Source organism: Acomys russatus, chromosome 25 (genome assembly GCF_903995435.1).
Source record: "Acomys russatus chromosome 25, mAcoRus1.1, whole genome shotgun sequence".
Classification (NCBI taxonomy): domain Eukaryota; kingdom Metazoa; phylum Chordata; class Mammalia; order Rodentia; family Muridae; genus Acomys; species Acomys russatus.
The window spans coordinates 38,466,342-38,478,542 of NC_067161.1; the positions used below are offsets into that span (position 1 = coordinate 38,466,342).

The 12,201-nt window shown below is 52.0% G+C and overlaps 1 protein-coding gene across 1 annotated transcript in view; it reads left to right on the forward strand.

Moving 5' to 3' along the window:
* Nucleotides 1-4,832: 4,832 nt before the first annotated feature.
* Galnt10 (polypeptide N-acetylgalactosaminyltransferase 10) overlaps nucleotides 4,833-12,201 on the forward strand; it is a 140,526-nt gene continuing 133,157 nt past the window's right edge. The window contains exon 1 of the mRNA XM_051167710.1: nucleotides 4,833-5,051. Coding sequence (XP_051023667.1) covers nucleotides 4,893-5,051 — 159 coding nt within the window. The 5' untranslated portion in view covers nucleotides 4,833-4,892. The remainder of the gene's footprint in view (nucleotides 5,052-12,201) is intronic.

Consider the following 12,201-nt stretch of genomic DNA (forward strand, 5'->3'; position numbering starts at 1 on the left):
AGAGGTCCTGAGTTCAATTCCCAGCAACCACATGGTGGCTTACAACCATCTTTGATGTGATCTGATGCCCTCTTCTGGCATGCAGGGTACATACAAATAGAGCACTGTATACATAATAATAAATAAAATCTTTATAAAAAAAAAGATTAAAAGAGTGCTTGAAACAGACTGACCTCACCTAAACCTCAAGGACTTCATATTCTCACCCACACCCACCCACCCACACCCACCCACATTCAGCTTGGCCAAGCCAGCCTGGCTCTGCAACAGGGCTTCTGAAGGCAAGGTGAGGGCACCCAGCTGGAGGCTGCATCCAGAAGGCTTGCACCTGTCACCCTCTCCTTTGAGTGGCTCTTCCTGTTACTGGTGACAGACTAGAAGATGGAGGAAGCCAGCCACCCATGAAAACAAACAGCTCGTTAAAGAAATGCAAAAAGAAGTGAGAACTGGAAGGCGGAGAAAGAGACCCTCATCGGACACAGGATGTGATCGCATCAGAAGTGTCAGGATGTGTGCTCTTCTGTGACAATGGCTGCAAGTGGCAGGGTGTGAGAAGGCAGGATGCCTGCTGCCCCAAGGCTCTTAACAGGGACCCTGTTTAGAGTCTCCAACGCTGAAGGATGATGAAACTACAGTGAGATATAAGTGTGGAAGACAGCATTTTCAAAAGGACCCATGTGAGGAGGGCATGTTCTAGCAGGGACCCGGAGGTTAAGTAGTAGCTGGCCCCTGGGGAGATCTGGCAAGCAACCAGCAGAATCAAGAGCAAAGGCAGGGTTTCAGTGCCAGAAACCTGGGAGCAGGAAAAAGTTATCTGTAGATGATTTCGGGCAAGGGGGAGAGCAAGGTACAGGCCAGCACAGTGTGTCTTGCCCTGCAGCTGACATTCCTATCACCTCCATGTTCCTGTTGGTAATGAGCTCTTTCCGTCCACAGTTACCACACTCACGCTGGACAGGGTCCGCCATAAGTCCTTTGTGCACGCTATCTCATTTAAGGGTCACCCCACACTTAGTGACATGACTTGCTCTGAAAGCAACACTTTCTGTGAGTTTCAGTTCCCGGCTAGCTCAGGGACAATTTTCTCTGTGAGTAGGATAAAGCCTCGGGAGCCCTCCTCCTGTCGGGGCCCATCCCTCACGGTAGAAAATGATCAAAGAGACTTCGGATTAAAGCTGGCTTTTCAGACTCCGAGTCCCCATTGGGGGCAGATTGAGCCGGCTGTGAGCTTTGACCAACAAGTGACTTTGCTAAGTCATGAGAGAAAGCTCAAATCCAATTTCCTGTGGGATGCTCTAGGGAGCTGGAAGAAGAGGGGGAGGAGAGAGACACGGAGTGCGTTCCTTCCCTAGAGACATTAACTGCATGCTTCACCCAGCCAGGAATTACTGAGCAGTACATCCAGTTGGGTCATCAGCTTCACATGCTGTAGGAGACAGTAAGCTGCAGCCTTTGGGTACTTGTCACAAGTTCCTTTGCAGGAAGAGCCCCAACCCCCCCCCCCGCCCCCGGTTTTCTGGTTAACAGTAAAGGCAGGTTATAGGTTTGTAGGAGACAAAGGCTCAGGACTTGCATTCCGGGCAGGGAGGCCCAGCCTCAGACCTGCTTCCAAGGAAAGCCAAGCAAAGGGAGATGGAGGCCAGGGAAACCACCTCAAGAGGTAGGACCGCTGGTTCCTGAGAGAATGTCGAGAACTTTGCAAAGGTTGAGAGGAAGAGAGTTCTAGAAACTTGCAAAGGTCCAGTTCTGGTTTCCCTTCTGGTGCTGTGATAAAACACTGACCAAAAGCAACTTGGCAGACAAAGAGGGATTTGCTTGGCTTTTATATACTTCCAGGTGGGCGGCGGGGGGGGGGTGGTGGCATGTGTGTGGAAGGGTGGGGGGGGTGTCCCCCTGTCAGATGTGTGTCAAGGTGACAAAGCTAATTGGATAGGTCCTGAGGTGAGGCTGTCAGGTGTGTGTATGTACGCACAGTGTTAAGAACCAGGGTATCTGGGAGAGGATTGGAAACGGCAAATGGCTTTGAGCTAAGGAACTGCCCAGATTGGTGCGCGTGCGCACGTGCATGAAGAGGTCAAAGGACAACATTGGTGTCATTCCGCAAGGACCATCCCACGGGAGGCTCTAAGGTGAAGGGAAGCCACAGTGTTCGTAACAGGGTCGTTATAGCTGCTGCTGCCTAAAGGATGCTCACGGGGTGGGGAAGCACAGTTACTGACTGCACCAATGCTGCATCCTCCCGGCAGCAGCAGACACAGGCCTCAGCAGCGCTCACAATTTGGGAACGTCGGAAACAGCCCAAATGTACATCAACAGATAACTGTATAAACAAATTGCAGGGTATGTATGTGAGTGTGTGTGTGACTTCTCTTGGGGAGATGTGAGCAAATGTCTGTCACAGATGGGACACTGACAACAGACCAAAGAAAGGATTCTACCCAAGTCTAGCTTAGGGAGCTGGTTGGCTATTTGCAGGGCATGGCTGAAAAGCCCACACCAGTAGCGAGGATGGCTCATGCATCCTGGAACTCTCCTCACAACCTGAAAGCAGCATGGTTGATCCTGAGGCCCCTCTCTCCCCGAGATTACTACAGCTTATGTAACTTTCTAACTCATAAAACTCATTTACTTCCTGAGTCTTAGAAGTATCCCTCATTCTTCTGGGGAAAACACACACACACACACACACACACACACACACACACACACACACACACACACCACTAAAGAAATGTAGTAAAAGTGTTTTTAAATGGTTAAAAATGGTAAAATTGTTATGTATATTGTAGCACACTACAGATTACTCTTAAAGACATTTATTATTTTTTTGGGTGTGTGTGTGTGTGTGTGTGTGTGTGTGTGTGTGCTTAAACGTATGTCTGTGCACCACATGTGTACAGGTGCCCACACAGGCCAGAAGAGAGCAGCTGATGCCCTGGAACTAGAGGTACAGGCAGTTGTGGGTGATGTGGGTGCTATGTCCTCCGGAAGAGCAGCAAGTGCTCTTACCCACTGAGCCATCTCTTAGTCCCTATAAACGATTTTTTTTAAATGTGTAAGGGTGAGAGCTGTAAACGTAAGAATGAACAGAGGGCACACCTAGGAGAACGTGGTAAGACGATGAAGGTCCTGGTGTAGGGGTGCCTGCCACATTCTGATGAACAGCAAGGAGTCTAGGTTGGGGGAAACTTGGGGGAAAGAGGTGTTTTCCCTAGATATAGAGGTGTCACCTGATATAGATAAAGAGTTGTTTTTTGTTTTTTTGGGGGGGGGTTGTTTTGTTTGTTTTTTGCTTTTGGTACAATGATCTGCACGGTCAACAGCACTTGGAGGACCACACAAAGCTAGCAACAGAACCAGAGAATGAAGGGCCAGGCAGAGAGGGAGATATGTGACCCAGGTTCGAGGCTCAGAAACTGGACTTCTTTAGACTCGTCGCCTTGAATTCTGGCATGCACAGCGGAGCTCTCAGCGGCAGCCCCCTAGGGATATATGACCCTCGGGATGACTGTGGACTCTGCAGTGAAATGACCCAAGCTGTGATGTCAGAAAAATCCCTGCCCCGCCTGGATCTAGAAGAACTACAAAGTTAGAATTTAGGACACTGGTCCAGGAGAAGGATTGGTAGCCACAGGGGTCAGTGACTTCGCTGGAGAAGCAGAGAGGTCAAGCTATCGCAGACGCCTGCAGGAAGGTTGGCAAAGAGGAAAGCAGAGAGCAGGAGTTGCCCCTGGGTATCCCAGAGCAAGCCGTTAACAGACAGGCACTGAGCACCTGGAGGAGGATCCCACAGGCTTCCTGTGAGTCCAGGTTGCAGGCTCAGAAGCTCGACTTCTTTAACACATCGCCTTGATTCTGGCATGCACAGCTGAGCTTTCAGCGCTGCAGCTCCCTAGGCACCATAGCGCCTTCTGCTTTTCTTTGCTCCTCACGACTAGTCTAGTGTCTGGTCCACTGTGGGCGCTCGCTAATGGTCTGAATGAAAAAAAGGAAAGGTTTTTGGATCGTGTTCTAGGCACTGTGTGCAAAAGCACACTTGGGACTGGAAGGCAGTCTAAGTCCACCGGCTTGGATATGCCTGAGAATAGCTCTCCTAATAAGGCTTTGGTCACCTCCTCGTTGCTTTTGCAAAGAGCCCAGACTGGTGACAGGGCATCCAGCACTCCACAGCTTGTAGAGGACGAAGAAGGAAACCAGGACGCCCGTTGAGCGACCTGAGAGGTGTCTTCTGCACACAGGTTGCGCGGAGTTCTCAGATCAAAGGCAGGTCTAGTCTGTAGGTCCCGGGGCAGAGCCGGGGGAAAAATGGACTGCAGTATTCCAGCGCTGTAGGTTGCAGCGTGTCTGCGCAGCCCAGGGGCTCGAGCGGCCTGAGGACTGGCGGAGAGCAGTGCGGTTCCCCGAGGCCTCCTGGATCGCGCACCCCGCGGCCCCCAGCGAGTGCCCAACTCCCCAACTCAGGGACTTTGGCAAAGCTGTGGCGGGCAGGGAGCGGCGGAGAAACGGGACACACCATCATGGCCCGCGGGGGGGAGCTGTCAGGAGCCGGGGCCTTACTGCGCCTTGAAAGGCGAAGATTCTCTCTAAGTGAGTGGAAGATTGAAGAACGGAGGGTTATAGGGTTCATCCGTGCATCCTTCGGCGGAAGGTGAGGTTCAGGATGTGGGATGAGCTGCCCCGGGCTGGTGGGGCTGGAGTACACCCCTGCGGCGGCGACAGGGTGGAGTCGCCCGGCTCCCCCGCCGGCGAGCAGCGGAAGTGCCGCGGAGTTGGAGCGGGGCCGGCGCCTCGGCCGCTTCTGCTGGCCGATCTGCTGCCGCCGCCGGGCGGACAGGCGGACGCGCAAAGCCGGGGGCGAGCGCGGCGGGGCGCGGCGGGGCGGACTGGCCCCGATGAGGCGTAAAGAGAAGCGGCTCCTGCAGGCGGTGGCGCTGGCTCTGGCGGCCCTGGTCCTCTTGCCCAACGTGGGGCTCTGGGCTCTGTACCGCGAGCGGCAGCCCGACGGCAGCCCTGGGGGATCGGGGTTGGCAGTGGCTCCTGCGGCGGTACAGGTGAGTGGTCCGCGGCCGAGGGTGGGGAGCACCCTCTCCCCCACTTCGCTCCAACCCTGCAGTTCCTTGCTCCACCTGTCCTTTGGGTCTGCTCGGAGACAGAACTTCCCATTTTGGGGATGGGAACCTCGAGGCTTAGGGAAGATTAAAGACTAACCCAGCCCCCTACTCCAACCTAAAGCAGTGTTCAGCCCTATGGCCTTCCCGTAGTTTACCCCGCTCCTCTTAGTGCCGTCTATTATTCCTAGCCTCTTCAGCGCTCTCTTTCGCGGAGTAGCCTACCCACATCTCCACCCAGGATTGTTCTTTTTGTGGTAGGAGTGGAGATACTGGCCGTTCTTGTCCGTGTTCTTCAGATCGTCTCTGCCCTTAACCCATCATCCTCACCTGCTGGTTCTAGTATTTCTCAACTCAGACCAGACCAGACCCTTCCTGGTTTGCCATCTACACAGGGATACCTGGGTCTCCTCAAAGTCTCCCACCTGGGGCCTGTGTCTCTGTCTCTGTCTCTGTCTCTCTCCCCCCACCCCTCCCCGGCTCGCGCTCTCTCTCTCTCTCTCTCTCTCTCTCTCTCTCTCTCTCTCTCTCTTCTTATCTCTCTCGAACGCACGCACGGCGCGCGCGCACACACACACACACACACACACACACACACACACGCAAGCGCGCGTGCCCTACCTACATGTTATGTCTGCACTGCATGCATGCCTAGTACTACCACCAGAAGAGGGCATACGATCCCTCTGAATCTGGTGTTACCCATGGCCTTGAGTCACCATGTGGTTGCTGGGAATCTAACCTGGGACTTCTGAAGACTGGTCAGTGCTCTTAACTGGTGAGCCATCTCTTCCCCCCACCCCGACACCACCCAGCCTCCAGATTCTGGGCCTCTCTTGAGAATACTGAGCCCATGCCCAGGTGGGGGAGGTGGAGTAGGGACTGAGTGCCTGTGATTGAACTGGCAGCTGTGACACTTGGGGGATCCAGACACCACATAGAGGCTCTTTGTTAGAGGGCTCTCCAAATGTCTTAGAGCCACAGGTGTAAAGTTGTCCCAAGGACAGAACAAACTTACCAAGCCTTCTGGATTAAGTAAGGAGATGGGTGGAGGGTAGAAAAAGAAGGAGGGGATAGAAGAGAGAGAGTGAGAGAGAGCGAGAGAGAGATAGAGATAGAGATATATAATATGCTAATATGATCCTCTCTATTCTACTCCTATCTCTCTCTCTCTCTCCTCCTCTCTCCTCTCTCTCTCTCTCTCTCTCTCTGTATGTGTGTGTGTGCGCGCGCGCATGCATGCATGCATGTGGACTAGCAGCCTACTAGACCAGTTAAGCTCACTCTTTCTGACCATCCCAGCTTCTCCAGCCCCTGGCACGCATGGGTGTGCTTGAACTGTTTCCGCGAGCGGGACGTTTTAAGAGTTGCTTACGGGATTTGCCTGGTCCCATGGGAAGTGGGCAGATGTGCATCAGGGTCAGCCTTGACTGACTGCTGGCTGGCCTTGAGGGAAGAGGCCGAGTTCTTGAGATTGATGCTCTACCTCCTTCCCTTCCCTTCCGGTACAGGCTGCCATCTGGGCGTTCTGGCTTCTGGAGCACAGAAAGCTCTTGGCTACAGAGCTGATCAATTTGAACTTGGCTTGTCACTCTGGTAATTTGTAAATCGTCCTGGAGGTCTGGGTGATCGATCTAGCTGGTACATCATACTGTTGGGAAAGTTAGGAAACCCCTTTTCTAAATCCCCGGCTCGAACCCTGAAGGCCAGTTTAGACTCCTCTGCCTTAGGCTCTTTGCCTGAGTGGGGTTTTCCTGTGGGAAATCTCTTCCCTCTGTTATTGCCCTGGGTAGCATCAGCGGCAGGAGGCCAGACTCATGGTTAGCTTGTGCATTGATGCGTCTGTCTGGCCTCCCTCTCTGAGTCTTGCTTGCTCTCTGTGTATGATTTGATGCCAATATCCTGTTATGCTGCCAGCGTATCGTTTCCTGGGGTCCCTTAGAGCATTCCTACCTTGGGATGCTCTGCTGGACACAGCCCTGGCTGTGGAGGGGAAGGCTGTCCAGCCAGGTGCAGACTCTTCTGTGGAATAACTGTGAGTAATTCTAAAATAGCTCTTGACAGTCTACCTCTGCTTGGAGAGAGCCCTTGTAGTTCACTTGCCGTGGAGACATCTAATTTTCATTTTCTATAGACCCAGATGTGTAGCAAGAAGGTCAAGGGTACCTGTCAGTTTAGCCTTCACTTTCATGGTAAATCACTCACTGTACAAGATGTAGTAAGGCCACCTTTTGAGCAGAGAGATGGGGCAGCTACTGAGAGGTCCCACTGAGAGGGCTGGTCTACACACTCCGGGCTTTTTGTCTGTCTTAGAGGGGAAGAAGAAATGTTGAAGGGGTACGGGGGGCTTCTGTGTGATTATCCTTGCTTCTTGGGGCGGGGGGGGGGGGGCTCACACAGAAGGGACCCGTCTCCCCTAAGGATGGGCTCTGGTAGGTGTGGCAAGTCTCAGCATTCATGGGCTGCCTTTCTGGACCGCTCTGCCAGATTTCCACACAGCCCCTTTGTGTTCAGCTCTCCTGCAGATGCAGAGCCCTCTAGCCCCTCTTCTGAATGTCAGCTGGCCTCCAGGAAAGACGCTGGCTTCTCCCACCCCTCCGTATCAGGTGGCTAGCTGGGAAACAGTCTTCAGTACCCAGAGTTAAAGGCCAACCTTGGCTACGGTAAGCCTTGCTCTAGAAAAAACACCTGTCGGGACTTTGTCCCCGTGAGAGAGATTCTCGAGGCTCTTCTGTGAGGTTACTTACCTTGGTTCGAGCAGTCCTCTAATGCCTCATCCTGGTACTGCTGGAGCTGCCAGGCAGGGCATTTGATTCATAAAGCACACATCATATGCTCGGAGTCTAAGCTGGTCTCGCAGCTGGCTTTTCTGGAAGTTGCAAGAGTCAGTAAGGAAAGCTGGCCTGGAGGCCGTGGCTGTCTTATCTTGGGGATCCTTCTCTTGCCTGCTCCCTAGAAGATCTGACATCTTGGTTTAACTCTAGGATTGGTTTCATCTTGCCCTCTTGGGAACTGGTTTTTACAATCCCACAGCAGGAATCCCGGTGCAGCTCCTCACTACTTCTGAGCCAGCAACTCTGGTGAGAAATGGCTTCCCTGGGTAATGGCATCTATCCGGTAGAGATTGGTGGGTTGTGTGTGTAATGCCAGTGTGTGTGATTTTTAAGTATTCAGGGTTTTTGTTTGTTTGTTTATTGTTTGTTTTTCTCATTGTGTCAGAGCTGAACTTTATTGTTCAGCATCTGGAAATCAAAACCTTTCCCCCTACCCCCGACTCAGTCTTCCTGGTAGTGGAACCTTACGCGTCAGCAAGTTAAGCGCCATGGAAATGTGGTCTGGAATGGTTTCTTTACTTTTCCAAGGAGGAGTGGTATCATTTAGACTGCTAATCACTTCTTTGTCAGCTTGCCCAGATGAAATCTGATGCCACCAGGGAAGGGTTCTTGACTTACCAGAGCAAATCTGCCTCTGCCTTCTCCTCCTTCTAGGCCTGCTGTCTGCCAAAGATCCCACACTGAGAAAAGCCTGGGAGGAAGTTCTGACTTTTGGTTCTCTCTTGCCCTGAGACTATTGTGACCTCAGGGAAATGACTTACCCTCTCTTGGCCTTGTATTCTTCACCTGTGAAATGCATGTAGATTCAGAAAAGGGGAGGCAGCAAATTTATATCATTGTGGTACCCACCCACCCATGGCCAGGGCAGACATTACTAATCAATCTTTACCACTAATCCCAGACTTGGCTGGCCTCAGTCTGTTGCTCATCAGGGCTTCTCAAGTGGGTTGCTGGCATCAGTTTTTAGATTTTTTTTTTTTTTTTTTTTTGCTTTTGTTTTTTCAAGATAGAGTCTCTCTGGGTTAGCCTTGGTTGTCCTGGACTTGCACTGTAGACCAGGCTGGCCTTAAACTCACAGCGATCTGCCTGCCTCTGCCTCCTGAGTGCTGGGATTAAAGGCATGCGTCACCATGCCCAGCTGCTGGCATTGTTTTTTTGTTTTTTGTTTTATGTTATTGCTTTTCTGACTCTGATATATGTGGGTAGGAAAGGTCTGGAGTCGAGCTGAAGCCTCAACTTAGGCATTTGTTCATGTTCTGGTTTCTTCTCTCAGGCAGCTTTGTGAGTGTTGGCTCAGGTGACAGATAACAGATAATGGAACCAGGGACGGGAAAGCAAAGGCCTATTTAAAAGATAACCATCTAGCTTGCTAATTGTACCTTGTCTACAGCTGGCTCTTATTCAGAAATGGCAACCAGGATGTCTTGTGTCGCTGTATAAAAGGCACCAGGAGGTGAAGGAGGCCCTGTTATAGCTCACTACTCCTCACAGTGGCATCTGTGTTTTGCACATCTACCTGGTCTTTCATGTCCTCTATGGATGTGTGACTCTGGAAGCAGGGAGTTTGTATAAGAATCTTGCTTCTTGCTTCCTTCCCCCAAAGAACCACTGTTTGTATGTCTGGTAGAGTGGGGACAGAAAGTAGATTCCACAGATCTGAGTTCCCGTGGGTTCCTCGGTGGCCTTCATGCCCGCAGATGCTTGGAGACTGGGAAGGCAAAAATGTGTTTGTTGAATGACTGAACGTGTCAGAGCAGGCAGGCGGCTTCAGAGGACCTCTAGTCCAACCCCCTTGGTTTCTGCCTGATGGAAACCAAGGCCCCAGAGGGGGTGATCACTTAAACACGTTCTCCCAGGAGGGATGCAGTGCTCTGAGGCTCCCACACTCCGTTTCACAGCGGAGGGGTTTCCTCCACAGACTAATATGTGTGCCTTCTCTGCCATTGTTTCCCCCCCGGGGAGCCAAGATTTTTCTCTCCAAGTCTTGGAGGCCAGCAAATAAAATGGATTAAATGTTAAGGCTCTGAAGGGAGCCTGCTTGGGGTGGAAGAAGTCAAAGGTATGTGGCACGTGGCAGTGTTACTATCCATAGCAGACTGAACTAATGGGTCCTCATAGCCCCCTTCTCTTCTGTTCTGTATCTGTTTCAAATAGCAGTGGGCTCAGCCTGAAATGCTACAGAAGCTCACAGGCTCCCGGGACCACCGTGGTTCTAAGTATTGGGTGATCTGGGCTCTCTTGCTTCTGGCTTTTTCTCTGTTAGCTCTGACCTAGACAGAGTCCCTATGGTAGCAGAACATGATCCTGGAAGAGAGTCTGTCTTGGCTGCCTACGTAGAAAGAAGAAACCGCCTTCCTTATGAGCTGTAGCTGGTCTTCCTACTCCATGCTCGGAACCTATCACAACCACATGTCCGCTGGTGGACTCCACCTATGGTGGAACTTGGGGTGGATTGGTCCCGTCAGGTGGGAGAAAGAAGAGCTCCCCACAGAAGGATCTGAACACTCGTTGGAGAGAGAGATACCCTGAGCAGAAGCCAGGCTGTCTACCCAGAGCCCTGGTGCCCTGTCCCAAGCATCTGGTCATCATCAGGACTCTACCTCTTGGCCACCCTGGACTCACCCTCAAATGCAGAATCTGTTGTCTGTAAGTTTGTGTCTCCGTCTTGGACTGAGATTCAGAGTGTGGCCTTGTTCAAAGCTGGGAAGAAGGCTTGGGCCCAGATTTGTACCAACACAGCATGGAAGATGGAAAGCTGTCTTCCTATTTTGTCTCCCCAGTTCTGTGGCCGCCTCCCTTTCCCCTCCCACAGGTCCCGAGCGAGCGCAGCCTTTCCCATCCACACACCAAAAGCCAGTCCACTGCACATTTTTCTCAAGCTGAAAAAAGGAACTTCTGTCTCGTCAGCTTCGACTTTTTTCTGCCTGGCCCCGTTCGCGGGAGGAGGCGGAGTGTTCATACTTTGGAAGCTACAGGAAGCTAAACAATTCCGCTTGCCGCGGGGCGGGTGGGTGGGTGTTTATGGGAGTGTAGCTCTCTCTCCATGTGGCACTCTCCTCTCTCTTATCTCTTCCGTGGTTTCCGTTTGCTGCCCTCTGCTGAGTGTTGATAGCAGATGGGAAAGAAGGGAGCAGGCCCAGGGTTTCTTCCCTTTGCTCTTGAGAGAAAGCTGAGCTTCAAATGCTGGATTTTCCACCACTGCCTAAAGCTACATTGGTAAGGATGATTATAACGTGGGGCGGGGGGGGGGGACGACAGGGGGGAGGGTTGAGGAGATGACTCAGTGGGTAAGACCACTGCTCTGCAAGTTTGAGGACCCCGGGGTTTGAATCCCCGACACCCATGTAAAATGCTAGCCAAGCGTGGCTGTGTTTGCCTGTTACCTCAGTATTAGGGGCAAAGACAGTTGGATTCCGAGAGCCAGGCTAGCCAAAACAGCCTTCTGACTCAGTGAGTGACCCTGGCTGAGGGTTGTTAGGCCATGAGTGGTAAAGGAAGATACCACACCCAGGTCTTGGACTGAGTGTCCATGGGCATCAGTGTACACACATGGATGTTCACGTGCATAATCACACACACACACACACACACACACACACACACACACACACACACACACGCGCACGCAGAGTGATATTGAGCCTTTCATTGATCTATTTCTCCATATCTGATTAGGAAAAAGTCTCTCACCTCATTTCTGCACTCCCTCCTACTGGGATGTCTGAACAGAGGGGAGAGGCCATTGCCTCGGGACTAAACCTTCCCAGAAGGCCCCTGGATGATACTGTGATATGACCTTCCTGCTCTCTTATTAGACTGTCGGCTGTGCAGTGTACAAGGTTTCAGCTTTGTCACCCCACAGCCTGATAAAAATCCCCAGGCCTAGGTGGACCACCTGATGCCTGTGTCTGAAATCCCTGGTCTGTGTCACAAGAGTGACAGTAATTATCTTAGAACTTCTTTTGAGGATGAGCTAGTCGCAGGTCACTGAGCGCAAAGCCCTGAGCGTGGCGTTTTGCACAGAACTAGAGCCCCTGATGGCAGTGAAAATGGCTGTGGTTCAGCTTGACCTAGCTTTGGGTAGGGACTGATTTCTTCTCTTCTCCGTGTCTGAGAGGTTGGGACACTTATGCTCTCTTATGCTGTCACTGGAAGGGTAGAGCTGTGGGAGGAAGGTCTGGCCCACATGGAAGTGGCAGAGCTTCCGAGCACAGCCATAGCTGGGAGGTAATGTGGTATGGATGGTGCCATGTGTGCCA